Source organism: Pseudophryne corroboree, chromosome 2, assembly GCF_028390025.1.
Source record: "Pseudophryne corroboree isolate aPseCor3 chromosome 2, aPseCor3.hap2, whole genome shotgun sequence".
NCBI classification, from domain to species: domain Eukaryota; kingdom Metazoa; phylum Chordata; class Amphibia; order Anura; family Myobatrachidae; genus Pseudophryne; species Pseudophryne corroboree.
The window spans coordinates 790,201,269-790,220,482 of NC_086445.1; the positions used below are offsets into that span (position 1 = coordinate 790,201,269).

At 46.5% G+C, this 19,214-nt stretch overlaps 1 protein-coding gene across 4 annotated transcripts in view; it reads left to right on the forward strand.

The window, feature by feature from the left end:
- The window catches only part of SYTL5 (synaptotagmin like 5), a 513,325-nt gene extending 498,707 nt beyond the window's left edge, over positions 1-14,618 (forward strand). For all 4 annotated transcript variants that reach the window (XM_063955564.1, XM_063955566.1, XM_063955567.1 and 1 more), the window contains 2 exons: positions 5,807-6,015; positions 14,087-14,618. In XM_063955564.1, coding sequence (XP_063811634.1) covers positions 5,807-6,015; positions 14,087-14,244 — 367 coding nt within the window. In that variant the 3' untranslated portion in view covers positions 14,245-14,618. The remainder of the gene's footprint in view (positions 1-5,806; positions 6,016-14,086) is intronic.
- Positions 14,619-19,214: the final 4,596 nt, after the last annotated feature.

Below are 19,214 nucleotides of genomic sequence, written 5' to 3' on the forward strand. Positions count from 1 at the left end.
GATATATCACCGTGTACATCCCCCTCCTCACAGATTATCAATTCGTCCCCACTGGAATCCACCATCTCAGCTCCCTGTGTACTTTGTGGAGGCAATTGCTGCTGGTCAATGTCTCCACGGAGGAATTGATTATAATTCATTTTAATGAACATCATCTTCTCCACATTTTCTGGATGTAACCTCGTACGCCGATTGCTGACAAGGTGAGCGGCGGCACTAAACACTCTTTCGGAGTACACACTTGTGGGAGGGCAACTTAGGTAGAATAAAGCCAGTTTGTGCAAGGGCCTCCAAATTGCCTCTTTTTCCTGTCAGTATAAGTACGGACTGTGTGACGTGCCTACTTGGATGCGGTCACTCATATAATCCTCCACCATTCTTTCAATGGTGAGAGAATCATATGCAGTGACAGTAGACGACATGTCCGTAATCGTTGTCAGGTCCTTCAGTCCGGACCAGATGTCAGCATCAGCAGTCGCTCCAGACTGCCCTGCATCACCGCCAGCGGGTGGGCTCGGAATTCTGAGCCTTTTCCTCGCTCCCCCAGTTGCGGGAGAATGTGAAGGAGGAGATGTTGACAGGTCGCGTTCCGCTTGACTTGACAATTTTCTCACCAGCAGGTCTTTCAACCGCAGCAGACTTGTGTCTGCCAGAAAGAGAGATCCAAGGTAGGCTTTAAATCTAGGATCGAGCACGGTGGCCAAAATGTAGTGCTCTGATTTCAACAGATTGACCACCCGTGAATCCTTGTTAAGCGAATTAAGGGCTCCATCCACAAGTCCCACATGCCTAGCGGAATCGCTCCGTGTTAGCTCCTCCTTCAATGTCTCCAGCTTCTTCTGCAAAAGCCTGATGAGGGGAATGACCTGACTCAGGCTGGCAGTGTCTGAACTGACTTCACGTGTGGCAAGTTCAAAGGGCATCAGAACCTTGCACAACGTTGAAATCATTCTCCACTGCGCTTGAGACAGGTGCATTCCACCTCCTATATCGTGCTCAATTGTATAGGCTTGAATGGCCTTTTGCTGCTCCTCCAACCTCTGAAGCATATAGAGGGTTGAATTCCACCTCGTTACCACTTCTTGCTTCAGATGATGGCAGGGCAGGTTCAGTAGTTTTTGGTGGTGCTCCAGTCTTCTGTACGTGGTGCCTGTACGCCGAAAGTGTCCCGCAATTCTTCTGGCCACCGACAGCATCTCTTGCACGCCCCTGTCGTTTTTTTAAAAATTCTGCACCACCAAATTCAAGGTATGTGCAAAACATGGGACGTGCTGGAATTTGCCCATATTTAATGCACACACAATATTGCTGGCGTTGTCCGATGCCACAAATCCACAGGAGAGTCCAATTGGGGTAAGCCATTCCGCGATGATCTTCCTCAGTTGCCGTAAGAGGTTTTCAGCTGTGTGCGTATTCTGGAAAGCGGTGATACAAAGCGTAGCCTGCCTAGGAAAGAGTTGGCGTTTGCGAGATGCTGCTACTGGTGCCGCCGCTGCTGTTCTTGCGGCGGGAGTCCATACATCTACCCAGTGGGCTGTCACAGTCATATAGTCCTGACCCTGCCCTGCTCCACTTGTCCACATGTCCGTGGTTAAGTGGACATTGGGTATAGCTGCATTTTTTAGGACACTGGTGAGTCTTTTTCTGAGGTCTGTGTACATTTTCGGTATCGCCTGCCTAGAGAAGTGGAACCTAGATGGTATTTGGTAACGGGGCCACACTACCTCAAGAAATTGTGTAGTTCCCTGTGAACTAACGGCGGATACCGGACGCACGTCTAACACCAACATAGTTGTCAAGGCCTCAGTTATCCGCTTTGCAGCAGGATGACTGCTGTGATATTTCATCTTCCTCGCAAAGGACTGTTGGACAGTCAATTGCTTACTGGAAGTAGTACAAGTGGTCTTCCGACTTCCCCTCTGGGATGACCATCGACTCCCAGCAGCAACAACAGCAGCGCCAGCAGCAGTAGGCGTTACACGCAAGGATGCATCGGAGGAATCCCAGGCAGGAGAGGAATCGTCAGAATTGCCAGTGACATGGCCTGCAGGACTATTGGCATTCCTGGGGAAGGAGGAAATTGACACTGAGGGAGTTGGTGGGGTGGTTTGCGTGAGCTTGGTTACAAGAGGAAGGGATTTACTGGTCAGTGGACTGCTTCCGCTGTCACCCAAAGTTTTTGAACTTGTCACTGACTTATTATGAATGCGCTGCAGGTGACGTATAAGGGAGGATGTTCCGAGGTGGTTAACGTCCTTACCCCTACTTATTACAGCTTGACAAAGGCAACACACGGCTTGACACCTGTTGTCCGCTTTTCTGTTGAAATACCTCCACACTGAAGATCTGATTTTTTTGGTATTTTCACCAGGCATGTCAACGGCCATATTCCTCCCACGGACAACAGGTGTCTCCCCGGGTGCCTGACTTAAACAAACCACCTCACCATCAGAATCCTCCTGGTCAATTTCCTCCCCAGCGCCAGCAACACCCATATCCTCCTCATCCTGGTGTACTTCAACACTGACATCTTCAATCTGACTATCAGGAACTGGACTGCGGGTGCTCCTTCCAGCACTTGCAGGGGGCGTGCAAATGGTGGAAGGCGCATGCTCTTCACGTCCAGTGTTGGGAAGGTCAGGCATCGCAACCGACACAATTGGACTCTCCTTGTGGATTTGGGATTTCGAAGAACGCACAGTTCTTTGCGGTGCTTTTGCCAGCTTGAGTCTTTTCAGTTTTCTAGCGAGAGGCTGAGTGCTTCCATCCTCATGTGAAGCTGAACCACTAGCCATGAACATAGGCCAGGGCCTCAGCCGTTCCTTGCCACTCCGTGTGGTAAATGGCATATTGGCAAGTTTACGCTTCTCCTCCGACAATTTTATTTTAGGTTTTGGAGTCCTTTTTTTACTGATATTTGGTGTTTTGGATTTGACATGCTCTGTACTATGACATTGGGCATCGGCCTTGGCAGACGACGTTGCTGGCATTTCATCGTCTCGGCCATGACTAGTGGCAGCAGCTTCAGCACGAGGTGGAAGTGGATCTTGATCTTTCCCTAATTTTGGAACCTCAACATTTTTGTTCTCCATATTTTAATAGGCACAACTAAAAGGCACCTCAGGTAAACAATGGAGATGGATGGATACTAGTATACTTATGGATGGACTGCCGAGTGCCGACACAGAGGTAGCTACAGCCGTGGACTAACGTACTGTGTCTGCTGCTAATATAGACTGGATGATTGATAATGAGATGAAATCAATATATATATGTATGTATATATAATATCACTAGTACTGCAGCCGGACAGGTAGATAATATATTTATTAGGTAATGATGACTGATGACGGACCTGCTGGACACTGTCAGCTCAGCAGCACCGCAGACTGCTACAGTAAGCTACTATACTATAGTAGTATGTACAAAGAAGAAAGAAAAAAAAAAACCACGGGTAGGTGGTATACAATTATGGATGGACTGCCGAGTGCCGACACAGAGGTAGCTACAGCCGTGGACTAACGTACTGTGTCTGCTGCTAATATAGACTGGATGATTGATAATGAGATGAAATCAATATATATATGTATGTATATATAATATCACTAGTACTGCAGCCGGACAGGTAGATAATATATTTATTAGGTAATGATGACTGATGACGGACCTGCTGGACACTGTCAGCTCAGCAGCACCGCAGACTGCTACAGTAAGCTACTATACTATAGTAGTATGTACAAAGAAGAAAGAAAAAAAAAAACCACGGGTAGGTGGTATACAATTATGGATGGACTGCCGAGTGCCGACACAGAGGTAGCTACAGCCGTGGACTAACGTACTGTGTCTGCTGCTAATATAGACTGGATGATTGATAATGAGATGAAATCAATATATATATGTATGTATATATAATATCACTAGTACTGCAGCCGGACAGGTAGATAATATATTTATTAGGTAATGATGACTGATGACGGACCTGCTGGACACTGTCAGCTCAGCAGCACCGCAGACTGCTACAGTAAGCTACTATACTCTATAGTAGTATGTACAAAGAAGAAAGAAAAAAAAAAACCACGGGTAGGTGGTATACAATTATGGATGGACTGCCGAGTGCCGACACAGAGGTAGCTACAGCCGTGGACTAACGTACTGTGTCTGCTGCTAATATAGACTGGATGATTGATAATGAGATGAAATCAATATATATATGTATGTATATATAATATCACTAGTACTGCAGCCGGACAGGTAGATAATATATTTATTAGGTAATGATGACTGATGACGGACCTGCTGGACACTGTCAGCTCAGCAGCACCGCAGACTGCTACAGTAAGCTACTATACTATAGTAGTATGTACAAAGAAGAAAGAAAAAAAAAAAACCACGGGTAGGTGGTATACAATTATGGATGGACTGCCGAGTGCCGACACAGAGGTAGCTACAGCCGTGGACTAACGTACTGTGTCTGCTGCTAATATAGACTGGATGATTGATAATGAGATGAAATCAATATATATATGTATGTATATATAATATCACTAGTACTGCAGCCGGACAGGTAGATAATATATTTATTAGGTAATGATGACTGATGACGGACCTGTTGGACACTGTCAGCTCAGCAGCACCGCAGACTGCTACAGTAAGCTACTATACTCTATAGTAGTATGTACAAAGAAGAAAGAAAAAAAAAAACCACGGGTAGGTGGTATACAATTATGGATGGACTGCCGAGTGCCGACACAGAGGTAGCTACAGCCGTGGACTAACGTACTGTGTCTGCTGCTAATATAGAGTCTAGACTGGATGATAAATTATTGATAATGAGATGAAATCAATATAATATCACTAGTACTGCAGCCGGACAGGTACTATATATATTTATTATGTAATGACTGATGACGGACCTGCTGGACACTATCAGATCAGCACAGCACCGCAGACTGCTACAGTAAGCTACTATAGTAGTATGTATAAAGAAGAATGAAAAAAAAAAAAAAACACGGGTAGGTGGTATACAATATTATATATATATATATATTATATACAATTATATATATATATATATATATATATATATATATATATATTAAACTGGTGGTGATTGATTATTAAACTGGTGGTCACTTCAGGTCACGTTGCAACTTGCAACTAGTACTCCGAGGCCTAAGCAGACAATCACAAAATATATTATTATACTGGTGGTCAGTGTGGTCACAACAATGGCAGTGTGGCACTGACTCTGGCAGCAAAAGTGTGCACTGTACGTTATATGTACTCCTGAGTCCTGCTCTCAGACTCTAACTGCTCCCCACTGTCAGTGTCTCCCCCACAAGTCAGATAATACACTTACAGTCACACTATCTAATCTATAAATATCACTTCAGCAAGTAGTATAGTAGTATACAGTATAGTAGTACTCCTCCTAATAATGCTCCCCAAAATACTGTGTCTCTCTCTTCTCTAAACGGAGAGGACGCCAGCCACGTCCTCTCTCTATGACTCTCAATGCACGTGTGAAAATGGCGGCGACGCGCGGCTCCTTATATAGAATCCGAGTCTCGCGATAGAATCCGAGCCTCGCGAGAATCCGACAGCGTGATGATGACGTTCGGGCGCGCTCGGGTTAACCGAGCAAGGCGGGAAGATCCCGAGCCTGCTCGGACCCGTGTAAAAAACCTGAAGTTCGGGCGGGTTCGGATTCAGAGGAACCGAACCCGCTCATCTCTAGTTTCTGTATGTTCTGGATTGTGCTAACAATTTATTAAGTTTTTTTTTTTTTTTTTTTTTTACCCTCTAGATATTTATTACCTGATAACAACAAATCAACAAAGCACAAAACTTCCATCATCAAAAAGTCTGTAAATCCTCAGTGGAACCATACATTCTCCTTCACCAATCTCCAGCCCGATGATCTGCAAAATGTGTGCTTAGAGCTTACAGTCTGGGACAAGGAATCCTTATCGAGCAACATTTTCCTGGGTGGCGTCTCTTTGGGCTGTGGCAGCGGTATGTACTCAGTCATGTGACTATTTTACCTTTTTATAAAGTGCTCTGTAAACATTATATTATGGGGCTTATTTATCACAATTTGTATCTCAGACGTGGATGTGATATGATAATTTTGCCTAAATTCGCAATGCGATATTTGACATTGCAACAATGTATCAAATATTGCATGCAGGAAGAGAGCTTCTGAGAAAGTTCTGTCCATGTGAATCTCCTCCAGGCACTTCTCAGGGCATTTTTTAGCAAAATATACCCTGAGAATGGGACTGTGCATAGGGCATGAAAGGTCCACATGGAGAATTCAGTGGTAGGAACTCATGCTGGAGGGGTGTGGCCCGCAACCAGAGGGGGTGTGGCTCATCATCAGATAGGCTTGACTAACCATTAAAGAGTGCATGGTCTGGGCTTCCTTATAAATGTATATAATAAATAAAGAGGCATGCGTGATAATGTACCAGATTAATAATAGCAATTCACTGTAGTTAAATCACCATACCTATGGGAATACAGTATAATGTAACATGTATAATAATTAAGCACGTGGTGGTGACCCTATCCGTGTATACCACATTAATGCACTGTACATGTGATAGGGGACACCTGTATTGACTGGCCGAAACTAAAACTCAATGAGAACTGCACTAGCTCTAGTACAGATGAAATACTGTACATGCTGGTGTGAAATAATTCATCTAAGCTATTATCACTAGGAGTACTTTATTGTATGATAGTGAATGAAAGCAGTGCTGCAATACCACTTAAAATCACTGGCAGGAACTGTATTCATTATGCTAAAACCCTCAGTCAAAAACAGGAGAGGACAGGGTTGTGTTGTGACCACCCACATTGATTGGCAGAAGGACGAATCATGGTGTAGTCTCTATAGAAGCAAACCAGGCACTCGTGCAGTCTGAGTGCCCAGCCAGGAATGGTGACAAGCTAACATGTGCTCAGGGTAGTAGAATGTACAGATTGGGTATGGATAACCGGCACTTGGGAATCCGCCCGTCACGATACTGACGTCGGGATCCCGGGGTTTAGAATGCCGGGGGAAGGGGGGGTTGCAAGCACAACAAAGCCCCTCGCGGGCTCTATGGGTGGACACCCACGAGTGGAAATAGTTCCTGTTACTCGGCATGTCAGGATTTTGAGGGGTCAGGATGCAGGCACCCATGTTGTGTCCAGAGGTCTCCTGACCGTCGGTCACATAACTACATCCCCAGTGGACACAGCCGGCACTTGATTAATTTTGTATTTGTTTTTATTTCATTTATTATTATATATTTACAGTTATTTAATAAACATGTTGCCATGGGTTCAGTTTGGGGCTGGATTATTTCCATATTTTTTTTCTTACACAGCTGTAAGCAGTAGGGACTGGAACCATGGAGAGCTATGACCCTAGGGTGGGATATTGGGCAACACAGAAGAAGATAATTTAAGGGGGGGGGACGTCAAAAAGTGTAAGTGTGGACCTGGATAGAGTGCAGCTAGAGTCTCATAAGTTCATCACATTCAGAGTCCCTCTTATCATACATGTGTGCACAATATAAAGTTACGCCTGCCACTATGAAATTAGGGCAGTTTTTTTAAATTAATATTCTCTCATCAGTTTAGTTTATTAAAACAAATGAATAAATGTGTAAACAATCTTGATGCAAAGTTTGGGTCCCTGGTTCCGGAATTAGCAAAGATCCTACATAGGACTACACAAAGGGAAAATGGCATTTTTATAGCTCTGCCAAACCAATTTTACTGACTTCTTGTTGCAGAGTAATGTAGTCTACATACAGTACAATGGGGCAGATGTATTAACCTGGAGAAGTGATGAAGCGGTGATAAGCGCAAGGTGATAACACACCAGCCAATCATTACACATTTGAAAAATGACAGTTAAGAGCTGACTGGCTGGTGCGTTATCACCTTGCACTTATCACTTCTTTATCACTTCTTTTTCTCTAACGTCCTAGTGGATGCTGGGGACTCCGTAAGGACCATGGAGAACAGACGGGCTCCGCAGGAGACAGGGCACTTTAAGAAAGAATTAGGATCCTGGTGTGCACTGGCTCCTCCCTCTATGTCCCTCCTCCAGACCTCAGTTTGAATCTGTGCCCGGACTAGCTGGGTGCACCTTAGTGAGCTCTCCTGAGCTTGCTAAATAGAAAGTATTTTGTTAGGATTTTTTATTTTCAGAGAGATCTGCTGGCAACAGACTCTCTGCTACGTGGGACTGAGGGGAGAGAAGCAGCCCTACTCACTAGAAGATAGGTCCTGCTTCTTAGGCTACTGGACACCATTAGCTCCAGAGGGATCGTACACAGGAACGCACCCTTGGTCGTCCGATCCCGGAGTCGCGCCGCCGTCCCCCTCGCAGAGCCAGAAGACAGAAGCCGGCGTGAGAAGCAAGTAGACTTTGAAATCGGCGGCAGAAGACTCCAGTCTTCATCTGAGGTAGCGCACAGCACTGCAGCTGTGCGCCATTGCTCCCACACTAAACCCACACACTCCGGTCACTGTAGGGTGCAGGGCGCAGGGGGGGGCGCCCTGGGCAGCAATTGGGAACCTCATGGCATAAAAGAAGCATAATTTACAGTTGGGCACTGTATATATGCATGAGCCCCCGCCATTATTTTACACACAAAACGCGGGACAGAAGCCCGCCGCTGAGGGGGCGGGGCTTCTTCCTCAGCTCTCACCAGCGCCATTTTCTCTCCACAGCTCCGCTGAGAGGAAGCTCCCCAGGCTCTCCCCTGCAGAATCACGGTAGAAAGAGGGTGAAAAGAGAGGGGGGGCACATAAATTTGGCGCAAAAACTGATATACAGCAGCTACTGGGTTAACACTAAGTTACTGTGTGATTCCTGGGTCTTATAGCGCTGTGGTGTGTGCTGGCATACTCTCTCTCTGTCTCTCCAAAAGGCCTTGTGGGGGAACTGTCTTCAAATAGAGCATCCCCTGTGTGTGTGGTGTGTCGGTACGCTTTTGTCAGCATGTTTGACGAGGAAGGCTATGTGGAAACAGAGCGGGTACAAATGAATGTGGGGTCGCCGCCGACGGCGCCGACACCCGATTGGATGGATATGTGGAAGGTTTTAAATGATAATGTTAATTCCTTGCATAAAAGGTTGGATAAAGCTGAAGCCTTGGGACAGTCAGGGTCTCAACCCATGCCTGATCCTACAGCGCAGAGGCAGTCAGGGTCTCAGAAGCGCCCACTATCCCAAATTGTTGACACAGATATCGACACGGATACTGACTCCAGTGTCGATGGCGATGATGCAAAGTTGCAGCCTAAAATGGCTAAAGCCATCCGCTACATGATTATAGCAATGAAAGATGTATTACACATCACAAAGGAAACCCCAGTCCCTGACAAGAGGGTTTATATGTATGGGGAAAAAAGGCAAGAGGTGACCTTTCCCCCTTCACATAAGTTAAATGAGTTATGTGAAAAGGCTTGGGAATCTCCAGATAGGAAACTGCAGATTTCCAAACGGATGCTTATGGCGTATCCTTTCCCGCCAACGGACAGGTTATGCTGGGAATCCGCCCCTAGGGTAGACAAAGCTTTAACACGCTTATCCAAGAGGGTAGCCCTGCCGTCACAGGATACGGCCACCCTAAAAGATGCTGCAGATAGAAAGCAGGAGGGTATCCTGAAATCCATTTATACACATTTAGGTACCCTGCTAAGGGCGGCAATTGCGTTGGCCTGGATGTGTAGTGCTGTAGCAGCATGGACAGATACCTTATCGGAGGAACTTGATACCTTGGACAAGGATACTATAATACTGACCCTGGGGCATATAAAAGACGCTGTCCTATATATGAGAGATGCCCAAAGAGACATTAGCCTACTGGGCTCTAGAATAAATGCTATGTCGATTTCTGCCAGAAGGGTCCTGTGGACTCGGCAATGGACAGGCGATGCCGACTCAAAAAAGCACATGGAGGTTTTACCTTATAAGGGTGAGGAATTGTTTGGGGACTGTCTCTCGGACCCGGTCTCCACAGCTACGGCTGGAAAGTCAAATTTTTTGCCATATATTCCCTCACAGCCTAAGAAAGCACCGTATTACCAAATGCAGTCCTTTCGCTCACAGAAAGGCAAGAAAGTCCGAGGTGCGTCCTTTCTTGCCAGAGGCAGGGGTAGAGGAAAGAAGCTGCACAATACAGCTAGTTCCCAGGAACAGAAGTCCTCCCCGGCTTCCACTAAATCCACCGCATGACGCTGGGGCTCCACAGGCGGAGCCAGGCCCGGTGGGGGCGAGTCTCCGAAATTTCAGCTACAAGTGGGTTCACTCACAGGTGGATCCCTGGGCTATAGAGATTGTGTCTCAGGGATACAAGCTGGAATTCGAAGTGATGCCCCCTCACCGTTACCTCAAATCGGCCCTACCAACTTCCCCCATAGAGAGGGAAATAGTGTTAGCTGCAATTCACAAATTGTATCTCCAGCAGGTGGTGGTAAAGGTTCCCCTCCTTCAACAGGGAAGGGGTTACTATTCGACAATGTTTGTGGTACCGAAACCGGACGGTTTGGTCAGACCCATATTGAATTTAAAATCCCTGAATATATACCTGAAAAGGTTCAAGTTCAAGATGGAATCGCTCAGAGCGGTCATCGCAAGCCTGGAGAAGGGGATTTTATGGTGTCTCTGGACATAAAGGATGCTTACCTTCATTTCCCCATTTATCCACCTCATCAGGAGTACCTCAGATTTATGGTACAGGATTGTCATTACCAATTCCAGACGTTGCCGTTTGATCTGTCCACGGCACCGAGAATATTTACCAAGGTAATGGCAGAAATGATGGTGCTCCTGCGGAAGCAAGGAGTCACAATTATCCCATACTTGGACGATCTCCTCATAAAGGCGAGGTCCAGAGAGCAGTTGCTGATCAGTGTAGCACGCTCTCGGGAAGTGTTACAACAGCACGGCTGGATTCTGAATATTCCAAAGTCGCAGCTGATTCCTACGACGCGTCTGCCCTTCCTGGGCATGATTCTGGACACAGACCAGAAGAAGGTTTTTCTCCCGACGGAGAAGGCGCAGGAACTCATGACACTGGTCAAAGACCTCTTAAAACCAAAACAGGTGTCGGTGCATCACTGCACGAGAGTCCTGGGAAAGATGGTGGCGTCATACGAGGCCATTCCCTTCGGCAGGTTCCATGCGAGGACCTTTCAATGAGATCTGTTGGACAAGTGGTCCGGATCGCATCTACAGATGCATCGGCTGATCACCCTATCCCCCAGGGCCAGGGTGTCTCTTCTGTGGTGGCTGCAGAGTGCTCACCTTCTCGAGGGCCGTAGATTCGGCATTCAGGACTGGGTCCTGGTGACCACGGATGCAAGCCTCCGAGGGTGGGGGGCAGTCACACAGGGAAGAAATTTCCAGGGTCTGTGGTCAAGTCAGGAGACTTGCCTTCACATCAACATCCTGGAACTAAGGGCCATATACAACGCCCTAAGTCAAGCGGAGACCTTGCTTCGCGACCAATCGGTGCTGATTCAATCAGACAACATCACCGCAGTGGCTCATGTAAACCGCCAAGGCGGCACAAGGAGCAGGGTGGCGATGGCGGAAGCCACCAGAATTCTTCGATGGGCGGAGAATCACGTACGAGCACTGTCGGCAGTGTTCAACTGGGAAGCAGACTTCCTCAGCAGGCACGACCTCCACCCGGGAGAGTGGGGACTTCATCAGGAAGTCTTCACGCAGATTGCAAGGCGATGGGAACTGCCACAGGTGGACATGATGGCGTCCCGCCTCAACTAAAAGCTACAGAGGTATTGCGCCAGGTCAAGAGACCCTCAGGCGATAGCTGTAGACGCACTGGTGACACCGTGGGTGTTCCAGTCGGTTTATGTGTTTCCTCCTCTTCCTCTCATACCCAAGGTGCTGAGAATCATAAGAAAAAGAGGAGTGAGAACAATACTCATTGTTCCGGATTGGCCAAGAAGGACTTGGTATCCAGAGCTACAAGAAATGCTCACAGAGGACCCATGGCCTCTGCCTCTAAGACAGGATCTGTTGCAGCAGGGGCCCTGTCTGTTCCAAGACTTACCGCGGCTGCGTTTGACGGCATGGCGGTTGAACGCCGGATCCTAGCAGAAAAAGGCATTCCGGATGAGGTTATTCCTACGCTAATAAAGGCTAGGAAGGACGTGACGGCTAAACATTATCACCGTATATGGCGAAAATCTATTGCTTGGTGCGAGGCCAGGAATGCCCCTACAGAGGAATTCCAGCTGGGCCGTTTCCTTCACTTCCTACAGTCGGGAGTGACTTTGGCCCTTAAATTGGGGTCCATTAAGGTCCAGATTTCGGCCCTATCCATTTTCTTTCAAAAAGAACTGGCTTCTCTTCCTGAAGTTCAGACGTTTGTAAAGGGAGTGCTGCATATTCAGCCCCCGTTTGTGCCTCCAGTGGCACCTTGGGATCTTAACGTGGTGTTGAGTTTCCTGAAATCACACTGGTTTGAGCCACTTAAAACCGTGAAGTTAAAATATCTCACGTGGAAGGTGGTCATGCTATTAGCCTTGGCTTCGGCTAGGCGTGTGTCAGAATTGGCGGCTTTGTCACATAAAAGCCCCTATCTGGTTTTCCATATAGACAGGGCAGAATTGCGGACTCGTCCACAATTTCTGCCAAAAGTGGTGTCATCTTTTCATATGAACCAACCTATTGTGGTGCCTGTGGCTACTCGTGACTTGGAGGATTCCGAGTCACTAGATGAAGTCAGGGCTTTGAAGGTTTATGTAGCCAGAACGGCTAGAGTCAGGAAAACTGAGTCGCTGTTTATCCTGTATGCATCCAACAAGCTGGGTGCTCCTGCTTCAAAGCAAACTATTGCTCGCTGGATCTGTAACACGATTCAGCAGGCTCATTCTGCGGCTGGCTTGCCGCTTCTAAAATCAGTAAAAGCCCATTCCACTAGGAAGGTGGGCTCTTCTTGGGCGGCTGCCCGAGGGGTCTCGGCATTACAGCTTTGCCGAGCGGCTACTTGGTCAGGTTCAAACACCTTTGCAAAGTTCTACAAGTTTGATACCCTGGCTGAGGAGGACCTTGTGTTTGCTCATTCGGTGCTGCAGAGTCATCCGCACTCTCCCGCCCTTTTGGGAGCTTTGGTATAATCCCCATGGTCCTTACGGAGTCCCCAGCATCCACTAGGACGTTAGAGAAAATAAGATTTTACGTACCGGTAAATCTATTTCTCGTAGTCCGTAGTGGATGCTGGGCGCCCGTCCCAAGTGCGGACTTCTTCTGCAATACTTGTATATAGTTATTGCTTAAATAAGGGTTATGTTATGGTTGCATCAGGGTTATCTGATGCTCTGTTTTTGTTCATGCTGTTAACTGGGTATGTTTATCACGAGTTATACGGTGTGATTGGTGTGGCTGGTATGAGTCTTACCCTGGATTCCAAAATCCTTTCCTTGTACTGTCAGCTCTTCCGGGCACAGTTTCCTTAACTGAGGTCTGGAGGAGGGACATAGAGGGAGGAGCCAGTGCACACCCGTATCTTAATTCTTTCTTAAAGTGCCCTGTCTCCTGCGGAGCCAGTCTGTTCCCCATGGTCCTTACGGAGTCCCCAGCATCCACTACGGACTACGAGAAATAGATTTACCGGTAAGTAAAATCTTATTATCCCTTCTACAGGCTTTATTCATCTGCCCCAATATACTGTATAGTGGTTGTTTCACATACTGCATGTAGCCATTGTAACCTGATTAGATATACTGTACTGTAGCTATCTGGAGAGAATATATTTTTGGTGAGAGGCAAACTTAGATTCCACCCTGTGAAAGTCAGCGTTTGGCGCTGAGATGGATGTGATAAAGCTAACGCTAGCAAGTGGCTAAGGTAAAATTGTTGTGGTGACTGTTACTGAAGTTAATTTAATGTGACAAATCAATCTTATATGAGAGAGACTGAGAGATGTGTCAGTGTAAAATGTCTCATGGCTTTTCTAGAATGGAATATTTTAAATGTTAAGACAAATCTGAGCAAGTGCGTAAATTGTGCTGGTCTATTAAGTGTCTGTCTATTGCTTACATTTTACAGGTACAAGTTATGGAAACGAGGTTGACTGGATGGATGCTCAAGGTGAAGAACAGTATTTGTGGCAAAAGATGATGGACAATCCTGGAACCTCAGTTGAAGGAACCTTAATGTTGAGATCCTCCATGGCAAAATTCAAAAATACAAGTCAGAAGTCATAGAACTATCAAGGCAGTCTAGCACATGTAATAAATAGACTATACCTTATTACATCACCAGTTTGTGATTGTCTAATCTCTGTTGCTTTGTAGGGATTCATTGCAATCCCACCATGGCTTGTGTTACTTTAACTAAAGGGATCTTACTATACTGTACATCTGTGTTTAGGATGAATACGTAATGCATGTACTGTAATGTAGACCCAATTACATTTTATACAAAATCTGTTTAACTGAATTTATATACAGAAATCAAATACTTGCTAATGTTCTTCAAAATAATCCTTAAAATCCTAGTAACCTCAACTTTATTATATGTTATATCAGATTGTGTTTGTTACATTTATGTACTGTGGCCCTCATTCTGAGTTGATCGCAGCAGCAAGAAAGTTAGCAATTGGGCAAAACCATGTGCACTGCAGGAGGGGTAGATATAACATGTGTAGAGAGAGTTAGATTTGGGTGGGGTGTGTTCAATCTGCAATCTAATTTGCAGTGTAAAAATAAAGCAGCCAGTATTTACCCTGCACAGAAACAAAATAACCCACCCAAATCTAACTCTCTCTGCACATGATATATCTGCTTCCCCTGCAGTGCACATGGTTTTGCCCAATTGCTAACTTTCTTGCTGCTGCGATCAACTCAGAATGAGGGCCTGTATGCGCAAAGCATCATGTTGTCAGTGTGTAGAGAATAAGCACAGATGTTCTAGCTGAATTCCACTGTCTTTTTGCGCAATGAACTGGATTCCAGCAAGACTTGTTCAGTATATTTTTGACTGTGTTTGGCATTACTTTCCACTTGGTTGGCCAAACTTCCTTTGCACATACTGAATTAACCTGTAAAGGGTACATTGTAGTGTCCCTTTCTCTTGGTTATTACACTGCCAGCTCAACCAATAAGAAAACAGTTAGTAACATAATAGGGGTTTGTGATGACTGCTGGACCACCTTGAGTAATTCAGAGCATTAGAAAGGACATTACGATAATTTATTCTAAACATATTCTTTTATCTCTGTTAAACAATTGAAATATTTATATTAGTGGATCACTAGGTGAGCCTTTAGGTCCCAAGCATCTTATTTATAAACATATTTCATTTTATTGTCATAAGGATACCTCACATAAGCAGTAAGTAATAGGCATGTTTGTTCCTTACTTCTTTGCTGTGTCTAAAAAATAGCTGTCTTCTAGTGTACTTCTAGCATATAGGTTTTGTTTTTGTAGTAATATAGCATTCTGTAAGGATCAATTTAAAAATAAGAATTTACTTACCGATAATTCTATTTCTCGGAGTCCGTAGTGGATGCTGGGGTTCCTGAAAGGACCATGGGGAATAGCGGCTCCGCAGGAGACAGGGCACAAAAGTAAAGCTTTTACAGGTCAGGTGGTGTGTACTGGCTCCTCCCCCTATGACCCTCCTCCAGACTCCAGTTAGGTACTGTGCCCGGACGAGCGTACACAATAAGGGAGGATTTTGAATCCCGGGTAAGACTCATACCAGCCACACCAATCACACCGTACAACTTGTGATCTAAACCCAGTTAACAGTATGATAACAGAGGAGCCTCTGAAAGATGGCTTCCTAAACAATAACCCGAATTAGTTAACAATAACTATGTACAAGTATTGCAGATAATCCGCACTTGGGATGGGCGCCCAGCATCCACTACGGACTCCGAGAAATAGAATTATCGGTAAGTAAATTCTTATTTTCTCTATCGTCCTAAGTGGATGCTGGGGTTCCTGAAAGGACCATGGGGATTATACCAAAGCTCCCAAACGGGCGGGAGAGTGCGGATGACTCTGCAGCACCGAATGAGAGAACTCCAGGTCCTCCTTTGCCAGGGTATCAAATTTGTAAAAATTTACAAACGTGTTCTCCCCTGACCACGTAGCTGCTCGGCAGAGTTGTAATGCCGAGACCCCTCGGGCAGCCGCCCAAGATGAGCCCACCTTCCTTGCGGAATGGGCCTTAACAGATTTAGGCTGTGGCAGGCCTGCCACAGAATGTACAAGTTGAATTTTGTTACAAATCCAACGAGCAATCGACTGCTTAGAAGCAGGTGCACCCAACTTGTTGGGTGCATACAGTATAAACAGCGAGTCAGATTTTCTGACTCCAGCCGTCCTTTAAATGTATATTTTTAAGGCTCTGACAACGTCCAACAACTTGGAGTCCTTCAAGTCGTCTGTAGCCGCAGGCACTACAATAGGCTGGTTCAGGTGAAACGCTGATACCACCTTAGGGAGAAAATGCGGACGCGTCCGCAGCTCTGCCCTATGTCGAATGGAAAATTAAATAAGGGCTTTTATAAAACAAAGCCGCCAGTTCAGATACTCTCCCGGCCGAAGCCAGGGCCAGTAACATAGTCACTTTCCATGTGAGATATTTCAAATCCACATTCTTTAGTGGTTCAAACCAATTGGATTTGAGGAAATCTAAAACTACATTTAGATCCCACGGTGCCACCTTAGGCACCACAGGAGGCTGTATATGCAGTACTCCTTTGATAAAAATCTGGACCTCAGGGACTGAGGCCAATTCTTTTTGGAAGAATATTGATAGGGCCGAAATTTTGAACCTTAATAGATCCCAATTTGAGACCCATAGACAATCCTGATTGCAGGAAATGTAGGAAAACGACCCAGTTGAAATTCCTCCATCGGAGCACTCCGCTGCTCGCACCACGCAACATATTTTCGCCAAATACGGCGATAATGCTTCGCGGTGACTTCCTTCCTTGCCTTTATCAAGGTAGGAATGACTTCTTCTGGAATGCCTTTTCCTTTTAGGATCTGGCATTCAAACGCCATGCCGTCAAACGCAGCCGCGGTAAGTCTTGAAAAAGACAAGGACCCTGCTGAAGCAGGTCCCTTCTCAGAAGTAGAGGCCACGGATCGTCCGTGACCATCTCTTGAAGTTCCGGGTACCAAGTCCTTCTTGGCCAATCCGGAGCCACTAGTCTTACTCCTCTTTGCCGTATAATCCTCAATACCTTTGGTATGAGAGGCAGAGGAGGAAACACATATACCGACTGGTACACCCAAGGTGTTACCAGCGCGTCCACAGCTATTGCCTGCGGATCTCTTGACCTGGCGCAATACCTGTCCAGTGTTTTGTTGAGGCGAGACGCCATCATGTCCACCATTGGTTTTACCCAACGGTTTAATAGCATGTGGAAAACTTCTGGATGAAGTCCCCACTCTCCCGGGTGAAGGTCGTGTCTGCTGAGGAAGTCTGCTTCCCAGTTGTCCACGCCCGGGATGAATACTGCTGACAGTGCTATCACGTGATTCTCCGCCCAGCGAAGGATCCTGGCAGCTTCTGCCATTGCCCTCCTGCTTCTTGTGCCGCCCTGTCTGTTTACATGGGCGACTGCCGTGATGTTGTCCGACTGGATCAACACCGGTCTTCCTTGAAGCAGAGGTTCCGCCTGGCTTAGAGCATTGTAGATTGCTCTTAGTTCCAGAATGCTTATGTGAAGAGACTTTTTCAGGCTCGACCACACTCCCTGGAAATTTCTTCCCTGTGTGACTGCTCCCCAGCCTCTCAGGCTGGCATCCGTGGTCACCAGGATCCAATCCTGCATGCCGAATCTGCGGCCCTCCAATAGATGAGCCTCCTGCAACCACCACAGAAGGGATACCCTTGTCCTCGGCGACAGGGTTATCCGCAGGTGCATCTGAAGATGCGACCCTGACCATTTGTCCAACAGATCCCTTTGCATGGAATCTGCCGAAAGGGATTGCTTCGTAAGAAGCTACCATTTTTTCCCAGGACTCTTGTGCATTGATGTACAGACACCTTTCCTGGTTTTAGGAGGTTCCTGACCAGGTCAGATAACTCCTTGGCTTTTTCTTCGGGAAGAAAAACCTTTTTCTGAACTGTGTCCAGAATCATCCCCAGGAACAGCAGACGAGTTGTCGGCATTAATTGGGATTTTGGAATATTCAGAATCCATCCGTGCTGCTTTAGCACCTCTTAGTGCTAAACCCATCTCTAGCTGTTCTCTGGACCTTGCCCTTATTAGGAGATCGTCCAAGTATGGGATAATTAATACGCCTTTTCTTCGAAGAAGAAATATTATCTCGGCCATTACCTTTGTAAAGACCCGAGGTGCCGTGGACAAACCAAACGGCAGCGTCTGAAACTGATAGTGACAGTTTTGTACAACGAACCTGAGGTACCCCTGGTGTGAGGGGTAATTGGAACGTGGAGATACGCATCCTTGATGTCCAAGGATACCATAAAGTCCCCTTCTTCCAGGTTCGCTATCACTGCTCTGAGTGACTCCATCTTGAACTTGAACTTCTTTATGTACAGGTTCAAGGACTTCAGATTTAGAATAGGCCTTACCGAGCCATCCGGCTTCGGTACCACAAAAAGAGTGGAATAATACCCCTTCCCTTGTTGTAGAAGAGGTACCTTGACTATCACCTGCTGAGAATACAGCTTGTGAATGGCTTCCAAAACCGTCTCCCTTTCTGAGGGGGACGTTGGTAAAGCAGACTTCAGGAAACGGCGAGGTGGCTCTGTCTCTAATTTCAACCTGTACCCCTGAGATATTATCTGCAGGATCCAGGGATTTACCTGCGAGTGAGCCCACTGCGCGCTGTAATTCTTGAGACGACCGCCTACCGCCCCCGAGTCCGCTTGCGAAGGCCCAGCGTCATGCTGAGGCTTTTGTAGAAGCCGGGGAGGGCTTCTGTTCCTGGGAAGGAGCTGCCTGTTGCTGTCTCTTCCCTCGTCCTCTGCCTCGTGGCAGATATGAATAGCCCTTTGCTCTCTTATTTTTAAAGGAACGAAAGGGCTGCGGTTGAAAGGTCGGTGCCTTTTTCTGTTGGGGAGTGACTTGAGGTAGAAAGGTGGATTTCCCGGCCGTAGCCGTGGCCACCAAATCCGATAGACCGACCCCAAATAACTCCTCTACGCATCGCCTGTCCACTGTCGTGTCCATAAAGCTCTTCTG